At 47.0% G+C, this 12,240-nt stretch overlaps 1 protein-coding gene across 2 annotated transcripts in view; it reads left to right on the top strand.

Moving 5' to 3' along the window:
* LOC105542145 (cytochrome P450 2B6) overlaps nt 1–9,337 on the top strand; it is a 27,623-nt gene extending 18,286 nt beyond the window's left edge. The window contains exons 5-10 of one of the 2 annotated variants that reach the window (XR_001006426.1): nt 158–334; nt 924–1,065; nt 3,237–3,424; nt 3,619–3,760; nt 7,587–8,464; nt 8,591–9,337. Coding sequence is in view for 1 of the 2 variants with exons in the window: in XM_011983548.1 (XP_011838938.1) it covers nt 158–334; nt 924–1,065; nt 3,237–3,424; nt 3,619–3,760; nt 7,587–7,768 (831 nt within the window). In the remaining variant the exon portion in view is untranslated. Of the gene's footprint in view, nt 1–157; nt 335–923; nt 1,066–3,236; nt 3,425–3,618; nt 3,761–7,586 lie in introns of both variants that reach the window. The other variant, XM_011983548.1, reaches the window with a different exon arrangement.
* The last annotated feature ends 2,903 nt before the right edge of the window (nt 9,338–12,240 follow it).

Here is a 12,240-nt window from a genome sequence, read left to right as displayed (position 1 = left end):
TCAAATGAGACATAGAGTCAGTGAGTGAGGGGTTCAGAGACAGAGGGGAGTGGGGAAGGGGGGTTCCCACAGAGGTATTCGGGCCCAGGAAGGGCCCTCTCCCTGTGACCTGCTCGCTCAGCCCTAGGCAACCCTCACCACCCCTTCTTTCTTGCAGCTGTTTGAGCTCTTGTCTGGCTTCTTGAAATACTTTCCTGGGGCACACAGGCAAGTCTACAAAAACCTGCAGGAAATCAATGCTTATATTGGCCACAGTGTGGAGAAGCACCGTGAAACCCTGGACCCCAGCGCCCCCCAGGACCTCATTGACAGCTACCTGCTCCAAATGGAAAAAGTGTGGTCTGGGAGAGGGAAAAGGGAGGGGAGGAGAGGGAGGGCAAGATGGAGAGGTGAGAAGAGGGAGGGAAAAGTGGTAGGGAAGGGGAAGAGGGGGAGGGAAGAACAAAGACTAGGGAGGGGAGAATAGAGAAAGGGAGGAGAGGAGATGAGGAAGGAAAGAAAGATGAGGTGAAAGGAAGGAGAAAATAGGGAGGAGGAACTGAGATGGAGAGAGAGGGAAGGTGGGGAGAGAGGGAGAGGGACAGAGAGAGAGAAGGAGAGAGAAGACTGGCTGAGGAAGGAATTCAGGATAAGGGACAGCAACAGGAGAAAAGACTCAGAGGCAGAAAGAGACTGGGAGACAAAAAGAGAGACACACATCTGAGAGATGTGGAGAGAGATAGAAACAGAGCCAGGCAGAGTAAAGAGAGGCTGAGAGAGATGGGTTAGAGATATGCGGTTGGACATGTAGAGGACAGCAAAAAGCACACTGAGCCAGATAGTGTCAAAGACCTTCAGGCAAACAGAGGGCAGCCAGGGAGACGGGCGTGTGCACAGCAAGGCTACAGCCTCCCCCTCTCTGCCCCTCCCTACTGTGGACACAGGAGAAATCCAACCCACACAGTGAATTCAGCCACCGGAACCTCATCATCAACACGCTCTCGCTCTTCTTTGCTGGCACTGAGACCACCAGCACCACTCTCCGCTACGGCTTCCTGCTCATGCTCAAATACCCTCACGTCGCAGGTGGGCAAGGGACAGCCAGTCAAGGGGGTCTTCTGACCTCCTTCTGAGCTGTAGAAATGGGGCTATGGGTACCACCTGGATGAGAGAGGGGATGCTGGCTTCCTATTCTGGGAGCACTGCAGGCTTTGGACTAGCTTCCACCAAGCCAATTCTGTTGGTGGATGCATGAACGCATGAAGAACCTGTCCATAGGTTCTCCCATTGGTTTCTTCCATCACTTAAGGATTTTTTGTTCTAAGTTGTTTTTTTTTTTCTTTGTTTTTTTTGTTTTTGTTTTGTTTTGTTTTTTGAGACAGAGTCGCGCTGTGTTGCCCAGGCTGGAGTGCAGTGGCATGATCTTGGCTCACTGCAAGCTCCACTTCCAGGGTTCACACCATTCTCCCCTTCTCAGCTTTCCAAGTAGCCAGGACTACAGGCGCCCACCACCACACCCAGCTAATCTTTTGTATTTTTAGTAGAGACGGGGTTTCACCATGTTCGCCCAGATGGTCTTGATCTCCTGACCTCATGATGTACAAATTTAAGGGGTACATAGCAGTTCTATTACATACCTAAGTTTTGTAGTGGTCAAGTTAGGGCTGTTAGGGTATGTGTCACCGAACAATGTACATTGTACCCATTAAGTAATTTCTCATCATTCATCCACTTCTGCTCCCTCTCTCTTCTGAGTCTTCACTGTCTATCATTCCTCTCTCTGTGTCCATGTGTACACATTTTGTAGCATTCACATATGAGTGAGAACATGCGATATTTGACTTTCTGTACCATCACTTTAAAATTGATCCATTCATCTACTTATCTTTTCATCTATTCATTCTTTAATTCATTGATTAAAGAATGTATACTCACTGATTCTTTCATCTATGATTCATCCAAAGACATATACTGTCATTCATTTATTTGGATTACTTGATCCACAAGTTGATTCTTTGAAACAGTGATATGTTGATGGACTATTTGTCATTGATTCATTGGCTCATTCATTCATTCATTCATGCATTCATCCATCCTTCTACGAACCAGGTTTCACCCTTATCCTTGCATCAGTCAATCTTTCAATTCACCCTTATTCCATCCATGCGTTCCTTCATTTATCACAGTAATTCACACATTTATTCACCTCTGATCTATTTATCACTCAATTCAGCCATTCCTTTATTCCTTTATTTATTCATACTTCACTAATTTACTTATTCACTTGTTCTTCCATAAATCTAGCCATTCATGTGATTATTCATTAATTGGTTTCATTGATTTCTCTATGGACTATGCATTAGTGATAAATGAAGCAATCCATCTACTAATTGATAAGTAAATCTATACATCCATTTATTCGTTTGTTCATTTATTCACCCATCTTTCCATCCATGAGTTAATCTATTGACTGATTGATTTATGTATTTATTTATCTATCCAGTTGTTCATGGATTCATCTATTGTTCTACTACACTGCTATGTTTCTGAGGACCAAGAATAGTGTCTCATGTATATTATACACAAAATAAATATTAGTTTATTTTCTACTCATCTTAGAGAGGATGTTTTGAGTGGTTGTAGCCTGCAGTTCTTAATCTGAAATTCCATGCAAAATTGTGGTGTGTGTGTGCATGTGTGTGTGTGTGTGTACCTGTGCATGTGGGAAGAGGATCCCTAATATCCATTAGATTTCAATCAGTGAGAATTCTTGTTGCTTCCTCCCTCCTCCCCTCACCCCATGCTGATTGCTTTGAGGGGTATCAAGGATCTGACCCTTTACTATAGGTTTTTCATTGTCGAGTAGAAAGTAGTGTCCCTGCTGAAAGGTCTCTTTTAAAAATTTTTTTTTCTTTTTTTTTCTTTTGAGAAGGTGTCTTGCTCTGTCACCCAGGCTGGAGTGCAATGGCATGATCTCAGCTCACTGCAACCTCCAACTCCTGGGTTCAAGCGAATCTCCTGCCTCAGCCTCCTGAGTAGCTAGGACTACAGGCGTGCACCACCACACCCGGCTAATTTTTTGTATTTTTAGTAGAGATGGGGTTTTGCCATGTTGGCCAGGCTCATCTTGAACTCCTGACCTCAAGCAATCCGCCTGCCTCGGTCTCCCAAAATGCTGGTATTATGGGCATGAGCCACCATGCCCGGCCTGAAATGCCTCTTTAAAATGAGATTCATTCGTGTTCTTTCCTCTGCAGAGAGAATCTACAAGGAGATTGAACAGGTGATTGGCCCACATCGCCCTCCAGCGCTTGATGACCGAGCCAAAATGCCATACACAGAGGCAGTCATCCATGAGATTCAGAGATTTGCCGACCTTCTCCCCATGGGTGTGCCCCACATTGTCACACAACAGACCAGCTTCCGAGGGTACATCATCCCCAAGGTAACACCAGCTGGACTGCCACATCCTTCCTCTGTGGGCATCCTGGATTCTCTTAATCCCCAAACTCAACCTTTTTTAAGCTTCTCAATTGAGTCCCTTTGTTTTTGTTTTTTCTTTTTCTTTTTTTGTGGTGTGTGTGTGTGGAGGGTGGGAAGGGAATGACAATATCTTTTGATCTTGTGATCCTCCCTCAGGACATGGAAGTATTTCCCCTCCTGAGTACTGCTCTCCATGACCCACACTACTTTGAGAAACCAGACACCTTCAATCCTGACCACTTTCTGGATGCCAATGGGGCACTGAAGAAGAATGAAGCTTTTATCCCCTTCTCCTTAGGTAAGCTGGACCCACAATTTCTTTCCCAGACACCAAGGGCAGGTCCTACCCTCAACTTGAGAAAAACAATGACAGGTCCTTATTAATTGAGCACTTAATATATTCCAATTCCTTCACCTGCCTTATCCCATTCCATCTTCACTACAACCCTGTAAGGGGGCTTGAAAAGGAAGATCACATTCCAAAGGCACATCTTGGCAAGCAGGACCTTGGGCAAGTATTTTAACATCTCTAAACCTCAGTGAATTTATTTTCTTAAAAAGAAAAAATCTGTTGACCACTACCCTAAGCCCAGTGCTCTACTGGGGGCTGAAGATAATGCATCAAAAAAGTCACACAGAGACAGGGTTCCTGCCCCAGGAAATTTAAAGTCCAACAGGGAAGATGGGCATTCATCAAATAATAATAAAACAATCATCTCATGAAATGAATGAATGCCTGCAACATGCTTAGAACCGCCTGGCACAAGGGCAATTATTATAATTAGACATAAGTACTCTAAAGGGAGCTTTGGGAGCACAAAATAGGAAATACTAGCTAGTCTTGTGGTGGGTCAGTAAGGAAAAGTTTACCAGAGGAACTGGCTTCCAAGCCAAGATGTTCATGGGTGAGTGTCAATCAACCATTGCAAAGTGTGTTCCAGGCAAAGGAAACAGCAAAGGCAAAGGCCAAAGGTGGAAACGTGATGGTACCGTTGAGAAACTATAGGAAGTCCAGTGTGCCTTGGGTGTAGATTGCAGAAGGGAATAAGACAAGGGGCTCAGCTGGGCAGGACCTCAAAATCTGCCAGAGGAGTTTGGATTTCTGCTCTAGCACTGGAGGGTGGAGAAGGTCTTGACATGCTCTGACTTGTCCCAGTTCTCATCCTCCACTCTTTGGCTGGTTAAGAGAAAAACTTTAGACAAATTAAACTTAGCAGAGTCTATTTGAGCAAAGAAACGATTCATGAATTGGGCAGCACACGGAACCAGTAAAAGTTCAGAGAGCTCCATCCAGCAATGTGGTCAGGCATTATTATCCACAGGGAAAGGAACTGAGGTACAGAAACAGCCTGATTGGTTACAGCTCTGTGTTTGCCTTATCTGAGCGTGTCTGGGCAGCTTGCAGCCTGTGACTGGCTGAAGCTTGGCTGCCCTGATTGGCCAAGATTACTTGTTCCAAGAGTATACTCTCAAGTTACATTGCAGTTTGTTTACATATTGAGTTACATATTGAGTTATTATGGTTTGTTATGTAGGGAGGCCACTTTAGGCCAAATTTAATTTAATTTAACAGGCACCGTCCATGAAAGGCCCCAGAAACAAACCCCCAGTCTTGAGTTTCATCAGTGACTTCAGTGATCCAGAGTCCTGGCCCAACCCCTCGTTTTGTCCAGTACAGTGGCCTCCTTCCACATTTTACCTTCAATAAAAGTTGGGAACACATGGGGTGATGGCTTGAGGGTTAATGTCATCTCTCAATTTTGCTATCTTAAGTTTTTTTGGTTTTTTTTCTTGAGATAGAGTCTTGCTCTGTTGCCCAGGCTAGAGTGCAGTGTCATGATCTCAGCTCACTGCAACCTCTGCCTCCTGGGTTCAAGCGATTCTCCTGTTGCAGCCTCCCAAGTACCTGGGACTACAAGCTCGTGCCACCACATCTGGCTAATTTTTTGTATTTTTAGTAGAGACAGGGTTTCACTCTGTTAGCCTGGATGGTCCTGATCTTCTGACCTTGTGGTAAGCCTGCCTTGGTCTCCCAAAGTGCTGGGATTACAGGCGTGAGCCACTGCAACTGGCCTGCTCCTTTGTTTTAAGAGAGGCAGAGATGTAGGAAAATAAGGACAGAGACAGATAAGTAACAAAGATAATGAGACTGAGAAACAGAGTTAGGGACAAAGAGGGAACACCCTGAGAGAAAGAGATGGGGAGACAGTGGCAGAAAGACAGACAGCAGGTGAACATCAGACAGTATACGGAGAAGAAGAGAGAGAGACACACAGAAAGAGGGCCACATAAGGAGGAGGAGGAGGAGGCGGAGGAATAAGAGAAGAGGGAGGAGGAAAAGGAAGGAGGAGGGGAGAAGGAAGGAGGGAAAGGAGAGAAACAGAATAAGAGATAGGAAAAAGAGAGAGTGACATAAGAAGAGAGGAAGAAAGAATGAACAAGACAAATAAGGTATCTTGAGAGGGAGATGAAAAGGAAGGAGAGAGCAAGAGAGATTGGGGAGGAATCAGATTCAAATAGACGGAGATAGGAAGTTAAGCAAGATGGAAGAAAGCCCAAAAAAGGAGAGGAAAGGAAGAAAAACTGTGTCTGGCAGGTATAGACAGAGAAAAAGACAGGGGTAGGGCTGCCAGGAGCAGAAAGAAAGGTATAACCCAAGCCAAAAGGGTACTGCAGCCAAAGAAATTCCAAAAGGTGTCCAAACAGACGGCCCCGGAGATGGGGAGAGCGTGATGGGAGGGAGATAACAAGCATCAGGCTGTTGTGGAAAACGTTAGGTCACACAAATAGTTACAGAAGCACAAGCCCAGAGACCTGCGTGTTTCTCAGCTCATGTCGCCCACCTTCTGGATGTGCCAAAGGGACGTGGACCCTTTTCCAGACACCTCCACGTAGACACACTTGTCCAACAACTTGACAGGCGTAGGGAATACCTGAAAACTCACACTTGACATGGCCTTTCCAAGGTCTGCAGATTATGAACACTGAAGTGAAGGGAAAGGCTCCCTTTGTCTTTGCCTCAGCTTTTCCCAGCTCCCTTTGTTCTCATTTTTCTCCAAGTCTGTAGTTTAGAACCTACTGGGGGTTCCTTGCACCTCTGAGAATCAGTGGAAGCCATAGACCCTCCCTGTTTCATATGCATGAGTCCCATTCACAATTTATATGCAATTTGGATTTCTTCCCCCATGAGCTCTTGAAGCCTGTGGATCTCAGGTTGAGACCAGAAGACAGCCTAGAGACACATGGCCAGAAACACATACCCCACACATACCCCCAGAAACAAACACAAGGCGATAACCAAACCTTAAGGCTCCTTAGTACAAGCCAAGCGCTATCCTAAGAATTTTGTCAGTTGTCTCCTTTAACCTCACAAGAGCCCTTTGAGAGAGGTGCCATTCTCCCCGTATGACAAGTGAAGAACACTAAGAATGTTGTCATAAATACGCTCACACTCACACATGTAGAGGTACACACACACACACACACACACACACACAACCGGAAGCAGGTCATTATACTCTGTGGAGGTCACAAAACCCTTTGGAACTGTAACAGAAGGTACCAACTCTCTACTAGAAAAATGAACATGGCACTGGGCACAGTGGCTCATGCCTGTAATCCCAGCACTTTGGGAGGCCAAGGCTGGTGGATTACCTGAGGTCAGGAGTTTGAGACCAGCCTTACCAACATGGTGAAACCCCATGTCTACTACAAATATAAGAAATTCGCCAGGCATGGTGGCAGGTTCCTGTAATCCCAGCTTCTTGGGAGGCTGAGGCATGGGAATCCTTTGAACCCTGTGGGAGACGGAGGTTGCAGTGAGCCGAGATGGTGCCACTGTGATCCAGCCTGGGTGACCGAAAGAGACTCCATCTCAAAAAAAAAAAAAAAAAAAAAAAAAAAGGAGAGAGAGAGTGAGTGAGTGAGAAATGAACATGACACGTCCACTCAAAGATTTGCACCTGGTTTCAGAGCAGCTTCCTAAAAGTCCACCCTGAATTGCAGGTTAAAGGCCAGTCTTGTGCAAATCTGTTGCAATGGACATACGTTGGACTTAGGGACATATCAGGGCAAAGAGTATGCACCTGTCCTGTGCCCACGCTGGTGACCTTCTGTGTCCACAGGGAGGCGGATTTGCCTTGGTGAAGGCATCGCCCGCAATGAATTGTTCCTCTTCTTCACCACCATCCTCCAGAACTTCTCCGTGGCCAGCCCCGTGGCTCCTGAAGACATCGACCTGACACCCCAGGAGAGTGGTGTGGGCAAAATACCCCCAAAGTACCAGATCCGCTTCCTGCCCCGCTGAAGGGGCTGAGGGAAGGGGGTCAAAGGATTACAGGATCATTCAGTGTCCCCACCTCTGTAGACAGTGGCTCTGACTCCCCGCAACTTCCTGCCTCTGAGAGACCAGCAGCAAGCCAGCTTCCTTCCCCTCCATGGCACCAGTTGTCTGAGGTCACATTGCAAGTGAGTGGAGGAGTGAGATTATTGAAAATTATAATATACAAAATTATATATGTATAATTATATATATATATTTAGATGGAGTCTTACTCTGTCGCCCAGGCTGGAGTGCATTGATGCGATCTCAGCTCACTGCAACCTCCACTCACGGGGTTCAAGCAATTCTCCTGCCTCAGCCTCCCTAGTAGCTGGGATTACAGGTGTGCGCTACCAAGCTCGGCTAATTTTTGTATTTTTAGTAGAGACGGGGTTTCATCGTGTTGGCCAGGCTCGTCTTGAACTCCTGAACTCGAGTGGTTCACCCACCTTGGCCTACCAAAGTGTTGGGATTACAGATGTGAGTCACCGTGCCTGGCCATATATATATAATTTTAAAAATTAAGATGAAATTCACATAACATAAAATTAGCCATTTTAAAGTGTACAATTTAGTGGCATGTGGTTCATTCACAAAGCTGTACAGCCACCACCATCTAGTTCCAAACATTTTCTTTTTTTCTGAGACAGAATCTCGCTCTGTCACCCAGGCTGGAGTTCAGTGGCGCCATCTTGGCTCACTGCAACCTCCACATCCTGGGTTCAAGAGATTCTCCTGCCTCAGCCTCTGGAGTAGCTGGGATCACAGGCACCCCCCACCATGCCCGGCTAAGTTTTGTATTTTTAGGTGGTCTCGAACTCCTGATGTCAGGTGATTCACCTAGTTACAAATGTTTTCATTATCTTTCCCCCAACAAAACCCATACCTGTCAAGCTGTCACTCCCCATTCCCCATTCTCCTTTTCATCTCAGCCCCTGACAATCTGGTTTTTGTCTCTATGGCGTTACCGATTCTGATTATTTCCTATGAACAGAATCATACAATATTTGACTTTTTTTTTTTTTTTTTTTGAAATTAAGCCTTGCTCTGTCTCCCAGGCTGGAGTGCTGTGGTGCGATTTTGGTTCACTGCAAATCCACCTTCCGGTTTCAAGAGATTCTCCTGACTCAGCTCCCAAGTAGCTGGGATCACAGGCATGTGCTACCACGCCTGGTACATTTTCTTGTACTTTTAGTAGGGACATGTTGGCCAGGCTGGTCGTGAGCTCCTGGCCTCAGGTGATCCACCCACCTCAGCGTCCCAAAGTGCTGATATTACAGGCGTAATAGGTGATCTTTTGTGTCTGGTTGCTTTCACGTTGAACGCTATTTTTGAGGGTCATGCCTGTTGTAGACCACAGTCACACACTGCTGTAGTCTTCCCCCATCCTCATTCCCAGCTGCCTCTTCCTACTGCTTCCCTCTGTCAAAAGCCTCCTTGGCCCAGGTTCCCTGAGCTGTGGGATTCTGCACGGTGCTTTGGATTCTCTGATATGTTCCTTCAATTCCCTGAGGATTACATAAACCTCTCTAAAGCCTGACCTCCCCAGGTCAAGAGGTGATCTGTGCCATTTCGTGTGTTATCCTTTTATTGTCAGGTCCCTAGGGATTTTTCTGGAAGGAATGTTGGTGAGAACACCTCTCTCACCTCAATGCCAACTCTGTGAAGGGCCAAACCATTGTCTTACTCATCACCCTACTCTCAACACAGTGTGTGGCCTATGACAGGTTTTCAAAATATTTGCTGAGGAATGAATGAATGAATGAATGAGTGGCTAATCAGCATCCCCTAACCCCACAGCCCTCCCAAAATGGAGCTAGGCCTCTCCATCAGACTGTCTCCTCCATATCCCACTTTCTTCTGAGACCCAGAATAAATTCTCATCCCCAAAGGGCCCAGGATACCCCCAATTCTGCCTGCCAGTTACTCTCGATCCCCCGTGCTGCAGTGCCACCCTTTTGGTAAAGCTTAGCGCTATTCTTGCAGTGGAACCAGTCTAAATCCAGCCTCCAGGCTGGATGCGGTGGCTCATGCCTATAATCGCAGCACTTTGGGAGGCTGAGACAGGTGGATCACCTCAAGTCAGGGGTTCGAGACCAGCCTGACCAATATACCGAAACCCTGTCTCAACAACAACAACAAAATGAGCCAGACATGGTGGCACAAACCTGTAGTTCCAGCTACTCAGGAGGCTGAGACAGGAGAATCACTTGAATGCAGGAAGCAGAGGTTGTAGTGAGCTCAGATCCCGCCACTGCACTCCAGGCTGGGCAACAAAGCAAGACTCCATCTCAAAAATAAAAATAAATAAATAAACAAATCCAGCCCCCACACATTCCACCAGCAGGACCACCACCCTTCCCTGAAGGAGGGGTTGCAAGTTTAATATCTTTATCACAAGGATACATCAGCCAGCTTGTGGTTAAAGGGAAGCTGGCTCTGGGACTCAGCCCTGAGATGCTAACCTGTTGGCCTCTGCAGCACCTGCCAGCTTTGGGCTCCTTGTAGCCTCTGAAGAGTAGCAGGGAGTCTGCCAGTGCAAATGCATGGCACATCTTCTGTCACCAACACAGAAATAAAACAACAAACAGAGCAACTTGTCTTTTAAGAGCAACAGCAGAATGGAAGGTGGGTGGAATGAGGACCACAGCGCCCTCAGCCTTCTCACTCCTCATTGTCCCTAGTGACCTCTTACTACTCTGGATCTGGGGCCATCCTACCTCCCAGGGCTGCCTCTCTCCTGGGCTCTGGCCTCTGCCCTTTCTGGAGGAGCACTTTGCAAATAAACCACAGGGCTTTCTCAAGTCTGTCCAGGTGGTGAGATGGGTTAGTGCTGAAGGGATGGAAAAGGAGGAGGTGGGTAGATGGGAAACAGCTAGCAAGGCAGCAAGGCAGTTGGGGTGCAACTTTGGGTGGGACTCCACAGACAAGCTTGGGAGTTCCTTTTTGGCTTATATATTTACTACAGAAGCTTCTGGAATCTTGTAAGGTGAAATGGAGAGGAGGCAGACTGGAGGGAGAAATTCTGATAGACTTGAGGCTTTGAATTGTGGTCCTGGGGTGGAGCAAGGCAAGAAAAGTACTGGAGATTGGAGTTTGAGGACTCTGCAATTATTTTTAGTTTTAAAAATCTCTCCCTGGTGCTGTCTTTCTTTTTTTTTCTCTTTCTCTCTCCATCTCTCTCTCCTCTCCCCACCTCTCTCTCTCCATCTCTCCCTTGTGCTGTCTCTCTGTCTCTCTCTCTCTCTCTCTCTCTCCATCTGTCTCAACCCTCCATCTCTCCCTGGTGCTCTTCTCGGTCTCTCTTTTTCTCTCTCTCTGTCTCTCTCCTCCCCCCTGCATCTCTCCTTGGTGCTCTTTATCTCTCTCTCTCCCATCTTCCCCTGGTGCTATCTACCTCTCTTTCTCTCTCTCTCTCCATCTCTCTCTCTCCTCTCTCTCTTTCTCCATCTCTTTCTCTGTCTCTCTCTCTCTCTCCCCATCTCTCCCTGGTGCTCTTTCTTTTTCTCTCTCTCTCCATCTCTCTCTCTGTCTCTCCCTCCATCTCTCCCTGATATGCTCTCTCTCTCTTCTTCTCTCTCTCCTCCTGCCACCTCTCTGTCTCTCCATCTCTCCCTTGAGCTCTCTCTCTCTCTCTCTCTCCTCTCTCTCTTCATCTCCCTCACCCCCATCTCTCCCTGGTGCTCTTGGTCTCTCTTTCTCTCTCTACATCTCTCTATCTCTCTCCTTCCCCCCCATATCTCCTTGGTGCTCTTTCTCTCTCTCTCTCTCTCTTCCTTTCTCTCTCTCCCCCATCTCTCCCTGGTGCTCTCTCTCTCTCTCCATCCCTCTCTCTCTGTTGTTCCCTCCATCTCTCCCTGGTGCATGCTTTCTCTCTCCATCTCTCTCTCCTTCCCCCACCTCTCTCTGTCTTCATATCTCCCTTGTGCTCTCTGTCTCTCTCTTTCTCTTTGTCTCTCTCTCTCTCTCTCTCTCTCTCTCTTCATCTCTCTCACCTCCCCATCTCTCCCTGGTGCTGTATCTCTCCTTGTTACTCTCCCTCTCATCTCTCCGTGGTGCTGTCTCTCTTTCTCTCTCTCTATCTTTCTCTCTCCATCTCTCTCTCCTCTCTCCTCTCTCTTTCCATCTCTTTCTCTGTCTCTCCCCCATTTCTCCTTGGTGTTCTCTCTCTCTCTCTCTCTCTCTCCATCTCTCTCTCCCCTCCGTCTCTCTCTGGTGTGCTCTCCCTCTCTCTCGCTCTCTCTCTCTTTGTCTCTTTCTCTTCCTTTCTGTCCCCCTGGAAGCTTTTCTCTTGCTCTCTTCTTACTTACCCATGCTCATTGCCCACATACCTCCCCTTCTGGCTCTCTGCCTGTGGGAAGGAGTAAGGTGGAGGTGATTATGTAACTGTCATGATTCCAGAGGATGGGGGTGAGGGATGAGGAGGAGATCAGGAAGGAAGACTTTCTTTCTTCTCA

This window comes from Mandrillus leucophaeus, unplaced genomic scaffold (genome assembly GCF_000951045.1).
Source record: "Mandrillus leucophaeus isolate KB7577 unplaced genomic scaffold, Mleu.le_1.0 Scaffold106, whole genome shotgun sequence".
NCBI lineage: Eukaryota > Metazoa > Chordata > Mammalia > Primates > Cercopithecidae > Mandrillus > Mandrillus leucophaeus.
This window is presented reverse-complemented; position numbering and strand designations above follow the sequence as displayed.